Below are 18,038 nucleotides of genomic sequence, written 5' to 3' on the forward strand. Positions count from 1 at the left end.
AGGGCAGAGCTGGAGCCGGAGGGGAAGGGAGGGGGAAAGAAGGGAGGAGAGGGGAGGGGGCTGCCCGCGGGGGGTTGGGTCATTGTCTTTTAGAATTTGGGAGCCTTTGAAAAGCCGTGGGCCCTCCCACCGCTATTGTGCTGGGGAAGATGTAGCTGCCTCTTCTCCGAGCCACCCCTTTGCCTCCGGACTTCTCTGGGGCCAGCAGCCGCCCGACCTGGGGCCGGGGGCCGCGGGCTGAGCTGACTACCATGGGCTCCGTGTCAAACCAGCAGTTTGCAGGTTCGAGCTCGGGACTTATTGGGGACACCCTAGGCTGCAAGGGCGCCCAGCAGCCACTTAAAAGGGAGGTGGGAAAGTGTCCCGCAGACTGGCCGAAGGACCCCAAGTCTGTGCGGCCTCCTGCTTCAGGGGGCCATCTCTGGAGCAAAGAACGCTGGTGTCCCAAGGCGTGCACACAGAGGCTACGGGGGTAGGGGGGAGAGAAGAGGAGGGGCCTGCCCGGCGGTCTGTCCCCCGGCAGCGTGTTGTGGGAAAAGGAGCAAAACTTTCGGGGCACCACTGGCCTCGGTGTAGGCTTGGGGACCGCGGGAGGCAGTCGGGCCAGGTCTTGAATCGCCGGCTGATTGGTAGCTGCAGCCTCCTGAGTGTCCACTCGTGCGCTGGACACTCGGGTCTTCCTGCCGGGCCTCTGAGAGGGTCCTCCAATTCCGTGGCCCCCCAGCTCAGCGCCCTCCCAATCTCCAGGTGGCTGCGCCAAGGCGCCGGAGGAGGCGCCGGAGGACGCGGCCCCGGCGGCAGAGGAGCCGCAGCTGCTGCATGGTGCCGGCATCTGTAAATGGTTCAACGTGCGCATGGGGTTCGGCTTCCTGTCCATGACCGCCCGCGCTGGGGTCGCGCTCGACCCTCCGGTGGATGTCTTTGTGCACCAGGTGAGACCAATTCTGGTAACTTTCGCGGGGAAGGGGATGTTGGCGCGCATATTCAAGGGTGGGCGGACACACTCGGCTATTGGATTGAGGGAGCTCAAGGGCCCTCATTGTGCGTTACTACTGTCTTTGAGGTGATACCCCCAATCTGAGTCCTGGTTAACTCCAACAGGAGGAGAGTGAGGGGCAGAGCCGATTATCAGCACCTCCTACCCCCTTCCGGGAACCCTTCTGGCTTACCACGTGTTTGTTACCTCTTTCCCCTGGGAAGGGGGCAGGGGCTGGGAAGTGACCCCATGTGGCAGAAACTAAGGTTGTATTGTGCTTGCGGTGGGGGGAGGGTGAGCAGGCCGGCCAGGGAAGCACATGCCCTGCTCTAGCAAGGCCCTGAGCGCCCAGCGCCTTTCACTAACACGTGAATGGAGCTCCACGGCAGGAGAGGGAGGAAAACCTCTCTAGGATCCAACAGAGTAAAGCTACAAAGTTAGCCCGGCTTCCTCACCCAGGTGGTCACACAAAACTCAGTCCCTGGGGCCTAGGTGGATTTGGCAGCTTAAAGAATCTATTTGGGTATTTGAAAGCTCTTCCAAATGACCAGTCTCAGGCATACCATTTACCGACTGGCCTTTTCCTGACCAGTTCCCACCAGAAAGGAAAAAGTTAAGGAGCCCAGGCCTTATATTCCTAGGCTAGGCTGGGAGGGAGTTAGGTCGCAACCCCAAGTTCTCAGTTAAAGCAAGGAGCACAGTGGGGGTGAAATTCAGTGTCAGGGCAGGGGGTCGAGGGAGGCTAGCCTCTGCGCCTGTTCTCCTCAGCTGGGCATTTATGGCTCCAGACGGCTATTCACTGCTGTCCTAACATTCCCAGCCTCAAGCAAGGAGCCAGAGACTTCAGGTTTCCCTCCTCCCTGGCCTCCCTCTCACCTCCTCTTCCTAAATATCCGAGAAGCCTTCTGGTAGTCCTGGGACACCAGCCACAGTGTCAGGGAAGTTGCAGCCAGTCTCCCTTCCGCCTTTGGAGGATTGGGGCTGGGCCTGAGAAGAAGAAATTGCTAATCCCAGGCCTAGGAGGTTGGCACCCAGGGTGGGCAGGGAGAGGTTACTTTGGGAAGATTGGCTTTAGGAGGGAGTCCTGGGGGAGGGGAAAGGAGGATGTGGGGATTAAGGGTTGGAGCCTGAAGGATGGTATTCTGGAGGGGGAGGGGTGAAGAAGGGAGATGCTGGGTGGACTGGTTGGAGGCCCTCAGTGGGGATGTAGAGTGAGGGGAACAAGGGAGGTAGAGGATGCAAGGAGATGGGGACCTGTCAGTTAACGTTGGTGACTTGGGGTCACTGTGCTGCTTGAACATCTGCCAGGAGGATCTACAGCAGTATGCTTACTTACCCCTTGTAGTACCTTAACCCCCATCAGAGAACTACAGTTCTGGTTAGTGACTTTGCCACCTTTCCTGTCTCATTTACATATGTGTTTGATAACCCACAGGAAGTAATTGTGGGAGAAAGAAGGGAATTGGCCTCTTTAGATCTATTAAATCACTTTATTACAGGAACCAGCTTTGAATGGCCCTCCTCAGCAGGATAGCCAGCTCCCCCACTCTCCCATTTATCTGATCACAAAGAAATTAAAATCCCTCCAGGTCTGGAGAGGGACTAGACAGCTTCCCCAACTTTGAGAGGCTTGGAATAGAAGCCGGGACCAACATTTTCTTGTCTTCATTCCTAAGGCTGCTGAATAAGGATGGGTTAAGGGGGCACATAACCCCTTCGTCATCTAGGGTTCCTTGGCGATGTGAGGAGGAAGAAACTTGCCTCTTACCCTCAAGGTTCTTTTGGCTGGTCCAGTGAAATAGACATTAGACAGATTAGCAAGAGACAATAACCAAATTCAATACATAGGTATTGGGAACACCCCACATATATGAGAGTCAGAGACACCCCCCCCCATCCCATTCAGGAGGTTCTAGATACAAAGGGAACACAGGTGTGCGAGACATCCTGAGCTAGGGATGAGGTAAGGTGCCTTGGGGACTTCAAAGGGTCATTGCAAGAGGATAAGTAGAGCAGATGAAGTGAATAGAAGTTACTCCTGCTCTACGGATAGGTCAAAAGAGGTTATCTCTGATAAACTCTTAGTATGGGCAAGGCCCCTAATTCAAGTTCTTATATGTAGTTAAGGGCTCTGCAGAAGTCTCTTGAACCTGCAGCTTTTTCTTATAAACAATCCACGTACCACAGAGGCATATTTTCATGTGATTAGTTCTGAACTCTCACAGTGATAACCGAATCCCTAAAAAGGTTTTCCTGAGTAAATGAATCTGCCTCAGAGCACTTAACCTTAGGATTGAAAGTACAGTAATTGGAAATATTATATGGCATTGATGAAAGCAGGACCTTCTTCAGGTTTGAGGAGGGAAGCCCACACCATCTGTTTCAGATGGGTTAAGAAATACTACCTCAGAGTCTTGGAATGTCCTGGGGCATTCCACAGTTGAATAAGTTATCAGATGAGAGTTGAGCAGGGATAAGCAATCAAGAATTTGTTATGACCAACAGTCACAGGACAGTGATGGGGCCCTTCTTGATTGGTTATGATAGCATGCTACCTGGGCTTGAATTAATCCTCAAATCTTATAGCAGTAAATTAGACTAGTGATTCCAGTCCCTGCACTTGAAAAAATTGAAATATTTCTCTGGAAATTTTTTTTTTAATTTTATTTATTTATTTATTTATTTTTTACAGAGACAGAGAGTGAGTCAGAGAGAGAGATAGACAGGGACAGACAGACAGGAATGGAGAGAGATGAGAAGCATCAATCATTAGTTTTTCATTGCACTTTGCAACACCTTAGTTGTTCATTGATTGCTTTCTCATATGTGCCTTGACTGCGGGCCTTCAGCAGACCGAGTAACCCCTTGCTGGAGCCAGCGACCTTGGGTCCAAGCTGGTGAGCTTTTGCTCAAACCAGATGAGCCCGCAATCAAGCTGGCGACCTCAGGGTCTCGAACCTGGGTCCTTCCGCATCCCAGTCCGATGCTCTATCCACTGCGCCTCCGCCTGGTCAGGCTCTGGAAATTTATTGTAGAGCAACTAAGCAGATGCAGGATGATCCCTAAAAATTGTCCTGGGGGAAGAAAGTGATCCAAGTGGAGGGGAGGGTAGGACATTTCTTTTTAATTTATTCATTTTAGAGAGGAGAAGGAGAGAGAGAGAGGAGAGACAGAGAGAGAGAGAAGGGGGGGAGGAGCTGGAAGCATCAACTCCCATATGTGCCTTGACCAGGCAAGCCCAGGGTTTCGAACCGGTGACCTCAGCACTTCCAGGTCGACGCTTTATCCCACTGCGCCACCACAGGTCAGGCAGGACATTTCTTTTTAAAAGAAAACCTCTCCTTTGGCTACTGGTGGTAGGTACCCTGAAGTTGAAGTGCAGGTGGTAAGAAGGATATACTTGTCCTAAGAAAACATCTGCTGGGGAAGGTGGTCTGGGAGCTCCTTTCCAAAGACAGAGAAAAGGGGGAAAAGCTATTTAACATTTTCTTCTCCCTTCCCAGGTGGGCCTAACACTGTTCACTACTGTCCTATGCTCCCTCTCATTTTATGCTCCCTGGCTATGAATGAGTGGAAAACAAAACTGCCCTTAGCCTTAAAAAAATAAAGCAAGAGATTTCTCTAACAATCCTTTTATTCAGCTATTGGGGCTGTGGATTTAGAACTCACTATCTGTTCCTGGAGTTAGGGGGAGTTAAGAATCATAATGGCGCCCTGGCCGGTTGGCTCAGTGGTAGAGCGTCGGCCTGGCGTGCAGGAGTCCCGGGTTCAATTCCCGGCCAGGGCACACAGGAGAAGCGCCCATCTGCTTCTCCACCCCTCCCCCTCTCCTTTCTCTCTGTCTCTCTCTTCCCCTCCTGCAGCCAGGGCTCCACTGGAGCAGAGTTGGCCCTGGCGCTGGGGGTGGCTCTATGGCAGGGGTCTCAAACTCGCAGCCCACCGAACAATTTTGTGCGGCCCGCAGACTAATCCACGAAGTTCAAAATATTTTGGATAAAATTAAGTAAGCCTAGGGGCCTACTTGTATTTTTAATTTCTCTAGCATCTTGCTCTGCGGCCCACATGCTGAGTTGAGTTTGAGACCCCTGCTCTATGGCCTCTGCCTCAGGCGCTAGAATGGCTCTGATTGCGGCAGAGCGGTGCCCCAGATGGGCAGAGCATCACCCCCTGGTGGGCATGCCAGGTGGATTCTGATCAGGCACATGTGGGAGTCTGTCTGTCTGACTGCCTCCCTGTTTCCAACTTCAGAAATAAAGAAAGAAAGAAAGAAAAAAAGAAAGAAAGAAAGAAAATTAAGAATCATAATGGCAAATGGCCAGCCCTCAAATCCAGGTTTCTCAACCACTGTTGACATAATTTGAGCAAGATAATTTCTCTTTATGGGCATCCTTCAGTTGTGACAACCAAAAATGTCTCCAGACATTACCAAATGCCTCCGGTAGACATCACCCCCAGTTGAGAAACACAGTTATACCGGGAAAGCTGGAGCAAGAAGAGCCCAGCTGTCTCAATCTCCTGAGATTCTGAAATCTCCATGCCCATTTTAAGAGTTTTGGCTCAACTCAAGTTATGTTTCCTGTGGCTCAACTTCTAAACCCCCAAAATTTGAAAGTGAGAACAAGGTTCCTTGCTTTCTCCCACCACTCCTCAGAACCTGAATATTTTTTAAAAACAGCTTTCTGACTAAAAGGCCATATTAGAAGGTTTGGAGGCACAAGAAGAGCCCAAATTTGACAAGGGCCAAGTTTGAGTTAGGAGAAAAAAAAATCAGTACTGATAAAAAAATCAGTACTGAAAGTTCTGGAGCCAAGAGGCCTGCTTTTTCTGAAGATGAGTGCAACCTCCCGCAGCATCTAGGGTAGGTAGGACTCCTGGGTTGGTGTGTGTGTATGTAAAGAGATCTTTCACCTGGTTTATAACATTTCTGGTGCCTCTGATTACTCACCTCCTGTCTAGTTTAGTGATGTACTTACTAGTCTTATCCCCTCTCCTAACTAACCTGTAAGCTCTTCAAAGAGAGGGACTGTCTGGTTAGTTTTCTAGTTCACAGTTGGTAGGCAGAAGGAGTGGATGCGAAGAAGCAAGGGGCTCCTGAGGAATGAGAAGGGCACAGTTAGGGAGCCTTATCAGCAGAGGTCTTCCTCTGGAGCAAAAGACTGGAGGTGGGAGGGAATGTTAACTGATAGCTGCTCTTTCTAGATGGTTTGGAAGCCACGGGTTTGGTAGTCATTCATTATTTCATTTCCATCTTACTTCTTTCTTTTTAAGTGAGAGGAGGAGAGGTAGAGAGACAAAGAGACAGACTCCTGCATGCTCCCCAACTGGGATCCACCCGGCAACCCCCATCTGAGGCTGATGCTCAAATCAACCCAGCTATCCTCAGCACCTGGGCGAACCAGTAGAGCACTGGCTGAGAGAAGGGAAGAGAGAGAGAAGGGGGAGAGAAGCAGATGATCATTCCTCATGTGTGCCCTGACCAGGGACACAAACCCCAGACGTCCGCATGTCAGGCCAACACTCAACCACTGAGCTAACTAGCCAGGGCCTTAATTCTTTTTTCAAGTGAGTGACTCACTTTGACCTTCAATGAAGTTGGTAGAGAAGTACGTGGGTTAATTTGAGCATTATGGGAGTCTTCTTGGGTCCTTGTCTTTTCTGAGAAGACATGCTTCTAGACAATGTCCCAAATAAAGGCTGTATCTCCATCCTAAGCAAAATTTCCACTGTGAGGAATTTATAACTTGTATTTGGTGACACTATTACTTGCCCTGTAAATGGTTTTCAGTGACTTTCCGGAGGGCAGGTGGTTTCTGGAACATTCCTAATCAAACTATAAACAACATCTTTCTGGAATTCCGTGGGTTTTTTTAAATTTTGAGGTGTAGTAGGGAGAGAAACTACCCCAGGCAAAACCTCTGAGGTCCTTCCTGCGGCCATGAATAGTAAGTAATCACTTAATTACTATGTGTTAAGTCTGGGTGGTGGGGGAGGAGGAAGAGAAAACTTTAAAGAATAGTCTATGCACAAATAGTACACACTAATTTTAAATTATCTTCAGCTTGGAGTTCATTTAATTTAAACAGGAAACCAATAAATGGCACAAGAACAGGGTTACTGGCTTAAAACTCCAAGATCCTCTCTTCTGGGCTCTGAGTGGGAGGGTGGGGGCAGGGTGAGGAGTAAGCACCCCATCCTTATAGGAACTCACCCTGGGATGGTTCCTCATCAGAGTTCAGTCCTCTTGAAACTCCATCTTCTGAGGACAGAAGAGATGCTTGCCCAAAGTCACTGGCGAGAGAAATCTAGGTTGAACACTCCTGTTTACAGGCAGCTCCTTCCTTCTGCTCCGGGCTCCCTCTGGCTGCCTTTGTGCAGGCTGCCTGATGAGCAGCACCACCTGGTGGAGAACTCCAGGCAGGAGCTGGTGATCCTGCCGCTGTCTGGGCAGAGGTGTGGACAGATCTCTTTCCCTACCTTCCCTAACAAATAAACTGCTTCTGGGAGAACCTGTTGATAGCCCCACCAAACCCTCTACTTTCAGGAATGAAGCTCAGGTCTGTCTGGGGACACTTCAGGACAGAGTCATTAAAATTACACCTGTTTTTTACTTTTTAAATGTGGCTGTTAGAAAGGTCTTAAGTGTCTATGTGACTTAAATTACCATAGCACTGACTATAGAGTCAGGTTGGTTGCAATCGGTCCAGCTCTGCCTCTTGCTGTGAATTTGAGGATAGTGCTTAAACTGTCTGCCCCATGATATTAGGGACTGGGGTAATAATAGGGACAACCTCACAGGCTTAGTGTGTGAGTTACATGTGTTACAACATGTAAAGTGCTTAAAACACTGCTTGGTGAATATTAATGTTAGTGATTTTGTTTTTATTTATTTCTTAATTATTTTATTGATTGATTTTAGAGAGACAGAAGAAAAAGGAAAGAGAGGGGGAAGCTCAATTCATTTGTTGTTCCACTTAGTTGTGCATTTATTGGTTGCTTTCCTTATGTGCCCTGACTGGGGATCAAACCTGCAACCTTGGTGATTTGCATCGGCTCTGTAACTGCCTGAGCTAACTGGCCAAGGCCAATATTAGTAATTTTGGATGTTAGAGAACTTAGTTTATTCCACAAATGTGTGTTTTTACTGCTGGGCACCTAATGGCCATGGGTTACAGAAAAACTGGGAACCCCCAGCTTTAATTTCTGTGATGGAAGTGAATATTCTGAAATCCTGACTCAGCCACTTAGGTAGAAAGAAGTAGTGTGATTTTTTAAAAAAAAGGAGGGGTGAGGGGATATGTTAAAGCTGTCAGGGACCTCATTATCATTAAGTCTGACCCCATGCTTTTACAGATGATTGAAGAACCAGAACCTATCCAACTTTCATAGAGTAAGATGAGGAAAACTCGGGTTCCTGTGAGTTTTTCACTCCACATTTCCCGAGCCGGCTCCTAAGGTCTCTCCTATCTCAGCTCAGAAGGCATGCGTTGATGCTGGGTAGGGAGGGGTACTTGATGTGGGGGAAGGGCTGGAGTAGGCAGTGGTGAGGTATGGAGGGAGCAGAAGGCAGCATGGGCCCAAGTCAATCCCTGCTATATAAAACAGCAGGGATTTTGGAACTTTTCTGTCTGATTAACATCTATCTTCCCCTATGCAGTGGGCTACCCTGTAGGCTGCTCATCCTCCTCCTTTAAACAAATTGTGCAAGGAAGACCTGCCTCCTCTGTCACCTTTAAAATAATCGATCTGAATAAGTAACCCTAATTCAGGTCCTGTGTAAGGAATTTGACTGAAGGCACGGGAGGGGAGGAGAGGGGAGGGGGGTCAGATCCGGGAAGTGTGTGGCAGGCTGAAGAGAAGGAAAGATGGCTGCTGGTGGTGACTTTGGCAGACCCAGCAAAGCTTGACTAGGGAAGAAAGGTGTCTCTATTCATTTCTTCCCCAGTGACCATAACCCCAATGTGAAGAGGAAGGAAGGAACAATGAATGTGGTGGATGGGGGGGTGGAGGTGGAATCTGCAGCCTCTGGAACTCCAGGAATCTGACCACCAGAACCAACCAGTGTCAACTCTTTGTTTCCTGGGGCTGGGCTCTATTGGGGAAGCTCAAGCCTAGCCCCTCCCCCCCTCGAGCCTTTTCTTTTTTTGGAGGGGATGGAGAGAGGGGCGGGGCCCTGCTTTGTGTGTGGTTGGGGGTGGGGGTGGGGTGGGGATGGTAGCAAGAATTCCTGGCTCCTTTCTGATGGCTGGCCCTGTGAGCCTGGCTCAGTGGGGCTGCATGCTGATTACCCATCTGATAAGAGAAGAATTCAAAGTATGTGTTTTAGGAAGGGGCGAAGTGGGGGCAGGAAGCCTACCCCTGGAGACCTCCAGTCTAAATCTTGACCTCTATGGTGAGGTGACTGCAGGGGTTTTGTTGTTGTTGTTTTTAACTATTTGAAAGTCTTAAACAGACCTCAGCTCCTCCAGTGATGGAGTAGATCAGTGGTCCCCAACCCCCGGGCCGCGGACCGGTACCGGTCCGTAGGCCATTTGGTACCGGTCCGCAGAGAAAGAATAAATAACTTACATTATTTCTGTTTTATTTATATTTAAGTCTGAATGATGTTTTATTTTTAAAAAATGACTAGATTCCCTCTGTTACATCCGTCTAAGACTCATTCTTGACGCTTGTCTCGGTCACGTGATACATTTATTCGTCCCACCCTAAAGGCCGGTCTATGAAAATATTTTCTGACATTAAACCAGTTCGTGGCCCAAAAAAGGTTGGGGACCACTGGAGTAGATGACTTGAGAGGACAAGTCAATTTCATATTGTCCTCGTTTATATTACCTTCCTGGTTTTGTTTTTGTTTTTTTTAAAGAAGCATATGATTTTTTTTTATTATTATTATTAAATCCAACACTCTACCCACTGCACCACTGCTTAGTCAGGCAGAATTCTGGATTTTTTTTTTTTTTTTTTTTACAGAGTCAGAGAGAGGGATAGATAGGGACAGACAGACAGAAATGGAGATGAGAAGCATCAATCATCAGTTTTTTGTTGCGACACCTTAGTTGTTCATTGATTGCTTTCTCATATGTGCCTTGACTGTGGGCCTTCAGCAGACCGAGTAACCCGTGCTCAAGCTGGCGACCTCGGGGTCTCGAACCTGGGTCCTTCCTCATCCCAGTCCAACGCTCTATCCACTGCGCCACCGCCTGGTCAGGCTACCCTCCTGTTCTTATAGTAAGCCTGTGAGGTGTAGATAAGGAGAGTGTTGTCCTCAGTAAATTGGGGCTCAGAGAGGGGATAGTTTTCTGAGTTTCTACTGCTAGTTAATGATAGAAACCAGAGTTAAAATTCCCAATGTCTTGACATTTGGTTCCCGCTGTTACCTTACCCTGATCTAGTTTGAAGAAGTTGATGATAACTGCCACTCTAAGGATTTATGTGTGGCAGGCTATGTGTTAATTAGTTGCCATGCATAAAACCTCACCGCACCACCATAAAATTAGTATTTACATCCATTTTGTAGGTTAGAAAGAAGGGAACAGGCCCTCAGACTCCAGACTTGTTCTTAATCACCTATCTGCTGAATCACAGCTAGACCTAGGGGTATCCCAGCCTAGGAGCCCAGTAGGCAAATAGATGCTGGCATTGTCTAGGTCAAGAATGCTCTTGGTTTAACTCCTCCAGTACCTCCTGATTCACTGACTTGTCCCAACTCAATAAATTGAGACAAGTCAAATCTAACTTCAAATTCAGGGTAGTTACTGTGCAATGAGGAAACACCTACAACCCAGTTTGAAATACCCCCCACACTCACACACACACGCCAGCATAAAATACTCATGCTACCTGCCAGCCCTAGGACTAGGTGTACAGTGATCCCTTTTGCTTGTCTGAACCTTGTTTTCTATGATGACTACAACTTACTGACATTTGCCAATGTAATGAAGGAAGCTATAGCAAAGTCTATTCTGGGTAGGGTCTGGCAGGGGCTGTCACCTCCCATAATGGATTGTTAAGCAGCAAGTGGCAAGGTGGTAGAATGGGCTGTGAGCTTCAAATCAGGAACCCTGGGCTCTTCTGAGGCTGGCTTTGCCACTCAACTGCTGTGTGAATAACTGCCCCTTTGTTTGAAGGCTGTTAGGCTCTTCTTTGCAAGTGTCAAATTATTTTTTGTTTTAAGAATTTTTTTATTTATACATAGATTTAAGAGAATTTTAAAGTCTGAGCCAAACTGATGATGACATGCTAAGAAGCAAGATTTCCAATGCTCCCTGCAAGAGTCAACATTTTTATATTTTGGTACAAACATATAGTATTTTAATGCGATTTAATCTATATCTTATTCAAAATCTTTTTTTCCTTTAAAAATATTTGGTCATTTATTTCAAGTCCAATAATTAAAATCTCCTTATTCATTAATCCAAAAATGTGTGAGGCCTTATTTAGGCACAAAATGCAGCAGTAAAAAAAACAGGGACTTCACATTCTTTTAAATGTGGCTGCTGGGGGTGAGGGTTGGTTTGTTTGTTTTAACCAGTGAAATTGTCATTTTGTCCCGCAGAGTACCTAGTTATATTCCGTCCTGTGAGTCTTTTTTCTTTCTGATTTATAGTAGCTTTAGTTTTTTGTTTTGTTTTGTTTTGTTTTGTTTTGTTTTGAAATAGCAAAAGCTTTATTTAGTAGAGCGCATCCCGGATGAGGTTCTCGGGTCCGCAAGATGGGCCAGAGAAGTTGCGCCAGTAGCTTTAGTTTTATCAGTCTAAATATCAGTCTTGATTTTTATAGTTTTGGGTTTTTTTGTTTTGTTTTTAAATTTTATTTATTAATTTTAGAGAGAGAGGAAGGGAGAGAGAGACACAGAAACATTGATCTGTTTCTGTATGTGTCCTGACCAGGGATCGAACCGGCAGCCTCTGTGTATCAGTACAATGCTCTAACCAACTGAGCTATCCGGCCAGGGCAGTTTTGGGGTTTTTTTGTTTGTTTGTTTTTAAAGAGAGAGGGACAGATAGGGATGAGAAGCATCAATCATATGTGTCTTGAATGTGGGCCTTCAGCAGACCAAGTAACCCCTTGCTCGAGCCAGCGACCTTGGGTCCAAGCTGGTGAACTTTTGCTCAAATCAGATGAGCCCACACTCAAACTGGCGACCTCGGGGTCTCGAACCTGGGTCCTCCACATCCCAGTCTGATGCTCTATCCACTGAGCCACTGCCTGGTCAGGTGATTTTTATAATTTTGGTGTGTGTTTTTTTAGCATTTAGATTTTTTTTTTAAGTTCTGGAATGTTTTTTGCATGCATATGATACAAAGTGTAGAATTCTGTCTTCATTTCCAAATACGGAGCTATGTTCTCAACAGCATTTACTGAATTGTTTTCCTTGCCTGTTGATTTCCCCATATATGCTTGGTTCTCCTAGTGGGGTTTTCCATAAAATCTTCTGATCTGCTTGGGTCATACTGTCTTTTTCCTTCAACTTTCAGTAACATTATTTGATACAATTTCAAACTTGGAAAGAGGTTGCAAGAATGGTACTAAAAACTCTCATATAACCTTTATTTTATGATTTTATATTTGTTTATTTCTTAAATGCACTATTTAAAATGTTCCCTTCTGTTTTACTTAGAACTTTAAATGAAAATAGCTGTAAAAAATTGTCATGGCATCTGTTTATATATAAGAATGGTTCTTTATTAATGTAATGTAGATTCCTTGTTTTTAATTGTAATGATGTTTTCTTTACTGAGAGAATGGGAGTATATTCACACTAAGTCTTCCTACAAGAATGCGTGTATGTGGGGTGTTTTGGGGTGTGGTGGTGTGATGACAGAGAGAAATATTAAAATCTACCACGTTTCCCTTCCCCAGAGTAAGCTGCACATGGAGGGCTTCCGGAGCCTGAAGGAGGGTGAGGCAGTGGAGTTCACTTTTAAGAAGTCCGCCAAGGGCCTGGAATCTATCCGAGTCACCGGCCCTGGTGGGGTGTTCTGTATTGGGAGTGAGAGGCGGCCAAAAGGAAAGAACATGCAGAAGCGCAGATCAAAGGGAGACAGGTATGGATTGGAAGATGGCTTGCGTAGATTGGTGGAAACGTGCCAAGGATGGGGAGAGCTCTCTCCATCTTGCCCCATTTCTTGGACCAGGTTGCCAAAGATAAAAGGAAGCTTATGGTCTCTGGCAACACCTGGATGCTTAGGGTACCTGCTATATAGGTGTGGGAGATGAGGGGGGCACTTGACAGGTACTTTTTAAAAATTTATTGATTTTTTAAAAAAGAGAGGAAGGGATAGAGAGAGAGACAATGACTTGCCATTCTACCCACCTGTGCATTCATTGGTTGATTCCTATATGTGCCCTGACTGGGGATTGAGCCCGCAACCTTGGCATATGAGGACAATGTTCCAACTGAACTACCTAGCCAGAACCTGACAAGTAATTTTGCTCTGTGAGCTCTATCCTGAATTGCTAAGTGGGAGTAGTGATACTAAACTTACATGATTATTTTAGAACTAAAAGGAGACTGGCTGTGAATGTTTAAGTGGTGGGGACAAGATGGTGCATCTGTACCTGCTGCTTTTCCACCAGGTCTACAAATGGCTGGTTTCATTCTTAGTTCTGTGCTTGAACAGATCATATAATCTAACTCCTTTATTTCTTCTATATTTTTAATGAAAGACAGGTATATTGTTTTATGTACAGGGTATGGTAGAGTCTTACCTATTCCCCAGATTGCAGTGCTCAGGTGGGATCTGTGGTTTATATTCTCAGTATTTCAGTATTTTCAAGGTGTTATGAATCTGAAGCTCATCTAGACAATTACAGGTTTGGAAAGGACTTTAAGATATCTAGTCATAGCCCTAGCTGGGTAGCGCAGTTGGTTAGAGCATCATCCTCATATGCCAAGATTGCAGATTCGATCCCTGGTCAGGACACATAAGAATCAACCAGTGAGCCTGATCAGGTGGTGGCACAGTGGATAGAGCATCGGACTGGAAAGCAGAGGACCCAGGTTTGAAACCCCAAGGCCGCTGGCTGGAGCATGGGGTTGCTGGCTTAAAGCCCAAGGTCGCTGGCTTGAGCAAGGGGTCACTCACTGTGCTATAGCCCCCGGTCAAGGCACATGAGAAAGCAATCAATGAACAACTAAGGAGCCGCAAGGAAGAATTGATGCTTCTCATCTCTCTTCCTTCCTGTCTGTCCATCCCTATCTGTCATCTCTCTGTCTCTGTGAAAAGAAAAGAAAAAAAGAAGAATCAACTAATGAATGCATAAATAAGTGGAACAACAAATTGAGGTTTCTCTATCTCTTAAAAAAAAAAAAGAAGAAGAAGAGAATAAAAAGATATCCAGTCATGTTTCTCCTTTTATAAGTGGGAAATTGGTCTCCAGGGGTGTCTTCACTCAGGGAAAAGCTTCTGATTTCTTCTCACTCCTTTCTCAATGTTACCATCCTGCTTTGTACCAGGTGTTACAACTGTGGAGGTCTAGACCATCATGCCAAGGAATGCAAGCTGCCACCCCAGCCCAAGAAGTGCCACTTCTGCCAGAGCATCAGCCATATGGTGGCCTCATGTCCACTGAAGGCCCAGCAGGCCCCCAGTGCACAGGGAAAGCCAGCCTACTTTCGGGATGAAGAGGAAGAGATCCATGGCCCCGCCCTACTCCCAGAGGCCCAGAATTGAGCCATAGTGGATGGGGGGCTATCCTTTTGTGATCAGGAAGTTTCAAGGAGCAGGCATCAATCGGTAGAATGGAGAAAGTGGGGACAGGGTGGGTAGGGGGGCAGCTGGCACTGCCATGTTTCTCAGGCCAGGTTCCACAGCATCACCCCTCTTCCCTCTTGGCAGGGGTCAAGGGTGAGGCAAAGGAACTCCAACCGCTTTCTATCCAAATGCATGTGAGGGCTCTGGGGGAAATCCCTCCTTACGTGCTTTATTTGAGTTTCCATTCCCAGAATCTCCAGCTTTGAAAGTGACCTGGATAGGGAAGTTGTTATCCTTTTAAAGAAGGATGTGTAATAATATTTCCCCTGCCAGAGTGAAAAGATTAGCATAAGACCAGATTAAAGAATTTAGCCCACAAACAACGACATTATGTGGCAAGGAATCTCTCAGGGTAGGGGTACGGCAAAGTTTTCCCACATCTTGTCTCCTCATAACCCATCTCGGGATAGGGTGCTGACAATTGTCCCAAGCATTGGGTTGTGATGAGAGGCAAAATGGATGGTTGGGAAACAGCTGCAGACCTGCTGCTCCTAAACTCACTCCCACCCCATTCTGGGCCAATACAATTTTATTTATTTGGTCCCTTGGATAACTGCACCTTGGGTCCCACTTTCTCCAGGATGCCAACTGCACTATCTGTGTGCGAATGACGTATCTTGTGCATTTTAACTTTTTTTTTTCTTAATATAAATATTCTGGTTTTGTATTTTTGTGTATTTTAATCGAAGGCCCTCATTCCTGCACTGTGTTCTCAGGTACATGAGCAATCTCAGGGATTAGTGGGCAGCAGCTCCAGTCTGCACAGCAGGAATACTTTTTGTTGTTTTATCATCAGGGAGAACGACTATTTGGAGTATAAAACCTATTGAACTACCTCATATTTGCCAGTCAGAGCTGGCTCTTCTGCCATAGTGTCATCTTGAAACCCCTCCACCTTCAGTGTTTTGTGGAAGACTAGATTTTAACGGGGTGGCCCCATTACTTGATGTCATTCTACTGGAAGATTGGAAATTGGTCTGAACAGGAATAGGTGGTTCGTGCTGAGGTTAGAAGAGGCTGGGCTGGGTGAAAGGTGCAGAGGGGAGTCAAGGTTAGGTGAGGGTTGTCTATATGTGTGTAACCAAGGATTCCTGTTCCAGACCTCTAATCCCAGGGTTTGGGATTCACATTACAGACCAGACCATCCCTCACTGGATTGGGCTGGGCCTACCATGCACAACAAGGTGTACGTATATGTGTTTGTAAAAAAATATATATATATGAGTTGGTAAAGATAGGTTTTAAGAACAATACCCTCTCGAACCATCTTGAGCTGCCCAGGGATGGATATATGAAGCAATGACCAAATTCTTTAACCTTTAAAAATTCTTTGTTTTTCTTTCTTGGCTTCCAGAAAGACCATAAGCGATGGCTTCTTTGCGGTGTGCTCAGAGCCAGTGTCCTGCCCTGCTGCAGCAGTGATTAGTGTCATAGTAGCTAATGGAGAAAAGCGGGTTTCTTGTACATGCTGTGAGATCACCAAAAACCTACCTCACTGTGTTGACCGGGGCAAATGCAATAGAATGCATTGGGTGATGTGTGTCTGATCCTGGGTTCTTGTCTCCCCCAGTTGCTGCCCCCTCTAGTTATTGTATTTGTCTCAGCTTTATAGGACTTCACAGTAGCTGATTTGGTGATTGCTAGGTGACCTAGTTTGTGTAAATGTGTTGGTCTTTCTCCATGTTCTTTTGGGGTTTTATTGTTTACAAACTTCTTTTTGTATTGAGAAAAATAGCCAAAGCATCTTTGACAAAAGATTCTGCACCAGGCAGAAAGGATCTGAAACATAAGCTTGGGGACCCCTCTTCTTGAAGCAGAGGTCTTGACCCATTCTTTCTTTTGTTTCCTCTTCCCCCTATTTCCTATTTTGGACCAGATCTAAAGTCCTAACAACTTGACTCTTATCTTATGTCCTCTTCTATCCACACCCCCCAAAAAAGCCCACATGCCCACACATACATTTAACATGTGGGGTGTCACTTCATATTTTAAATCATTTCTGCAAAAATCCCGAAGAAGCTACAAGTACTCCACCCCTTCTTCCCAATATCGTGAGTCAGGACCACTCCTTGATACATGATTCATGCCACACTTAGATTGCTGTATTTTAATCAAACCCTAGAATAGAGAGATGCAATGGTGAGGCCTTTCATTTTGAAAGTGGGGTTGGGAGACCAAGAAATGGAAGATGGATGTATATCCAAGTCACTCAGGAACTTTTATGCAGGTGCAAAAAACTTATGTCAAAGTAGCCACATGATTGTTTAATAGGAGACGGACGAATGTAACTCCATGTTTACTGCTAGAAACCAAAGCTTTGTGTGAAATCTTGAATTTATGCAGCGGAAGGGAGGGTGGGAGGGTAGGAAAGCATGTACCTGTCTGTTCTTTCCCTGATTCTTTCTCCTCATTTCTTTACTTCAGGAGACTGGGCCCCCTTGGGCTTTGGTGACCTCTATCACTGGAGACTGTTTATTTGATGGTTGATTTTGCTGTGCCGGGTACTTCCACTCGATAACTATCGTTATGTAAAACACATGCTGACTCTTTCCCTTCCCCTCTTTTCCCTGGGAAAATAAAATGAATGAATAAAGACTTATTCGTACTGAAACTGTCATCGCCTTGTTAGATTTTTAGAGTGTTTTTCTCCCATAATTCCACCTCCTTGGATTGGAACTCAGAAGTCACAGAACCATTAAATTTTCTGTTCAGCCATTTTGTTAAGAATGAATGTTGAAGGTTCAGTCCCCTTAGCCCCTCATTACTGTGGATTTTTGTTTCTAGTTAAGCCCTCCTGTCCTTTCCTTGGACGCTGCCACATTCAAGAGGGGATTAGGAGTTTGGCATGCATAAGAATGGAGTAGCCTGTGCCATTGGCTGGGATAAAAGGATGGGGCCATGCCTTGGGGCATGAGACCCTAATACTACTTTGTCCCCTGCTCTTCAAATCCCTTTACAAATCTTAATTAATTAACCCTCTGCAGTACCCCAGGGAGGCAAATATGTGGAAATGGGGAAATTAAGGCCAAAGGAGATACACTGACTAGGTATAAACACGTTAACATTTTATTTGAGCCCAAGTTTGCTAGCCCACTGATGAGCATTGTTTTTTTAAACATCTAACTCCCCCTAAGGGAAGGAGAATTTAAAAAGGAAAAATAAACTTTTGCTTGGAGGCATACTATTAGAGCAGGTGCACAGAAACAGAAGGGTAAGAAACTTCATACATCAACTCCAAAGAGTGTAGCAAACATCTTAAAGTTGACCATGGCAGCCAGCTAGGCTAAAGCTTGCTTCCCAGCTGCAAA

At 46.1% G+C, this 18,038-nt stretch overlaps 1 protein-coding gene across 1 annotated transcript; it reads left to right on the forward strand.

Moving 5' to 3' along the window:
* The first annotated feature begins 251 nt into the window (after nucleotides 1-251).
* On the forward strand, nucleotides 252-14,649 carry LIN28A (lin-28 homolog A). Its single transcript, XM_066372065.1, has 4 exons — nucleotides 252-282; nucleotides 748-932; nucleotides 12,836-13,020; nucleotides 14,433-14,649. The coding sequence occupies exons 1-4, from the start codon at nucleotides 252-254 to the stop codon at nucleotides 14,647-14,649; spliced, it is 618 nt and encodes a 205-aa protein (XP_066228162.1).
* The last annotated feature ends 3,389 nt before the right edge of the window (nucleotides 14,650-18,038 follow it).

This window comes from Saccopteryx leptura, chromosome 3, assembly GCF_036850995.1.
Source record: "Saccopteryx leptura isolate mSacLep1 chromosome 3, mSacLep1_pri_phased_curated, whole genome shotgun sequence".
Classification (NCBI taxonomy): Eukaryota; Metazoa; Chordata; class Mammalia; order Chiroptera; family Emballonuridae; genus Saccopteryx; species Saccopteryx leptura.

Coding starts and splice junctions, on each gene's coding strand:
- LIN28A (XM_066372065.1), top strand. CDS start 252: ATGGGCTCCGTGTCAAACCAGCAGTTTGCAG. Junction 283..747: donor GTCAAACCAGCAGTTTGCAG/GTTCGAGCTCGG, acceptor CCCAATCTCCAG/GTGGCTGCGCCAAGGCGCCG. Junction 933..12,835: donor TGGATGTCTTTGTGCACCAG/GTGAGACCAATT, acceptor TCCCTTCCCCAG/AGTAAGCTGCACATGGAGGG.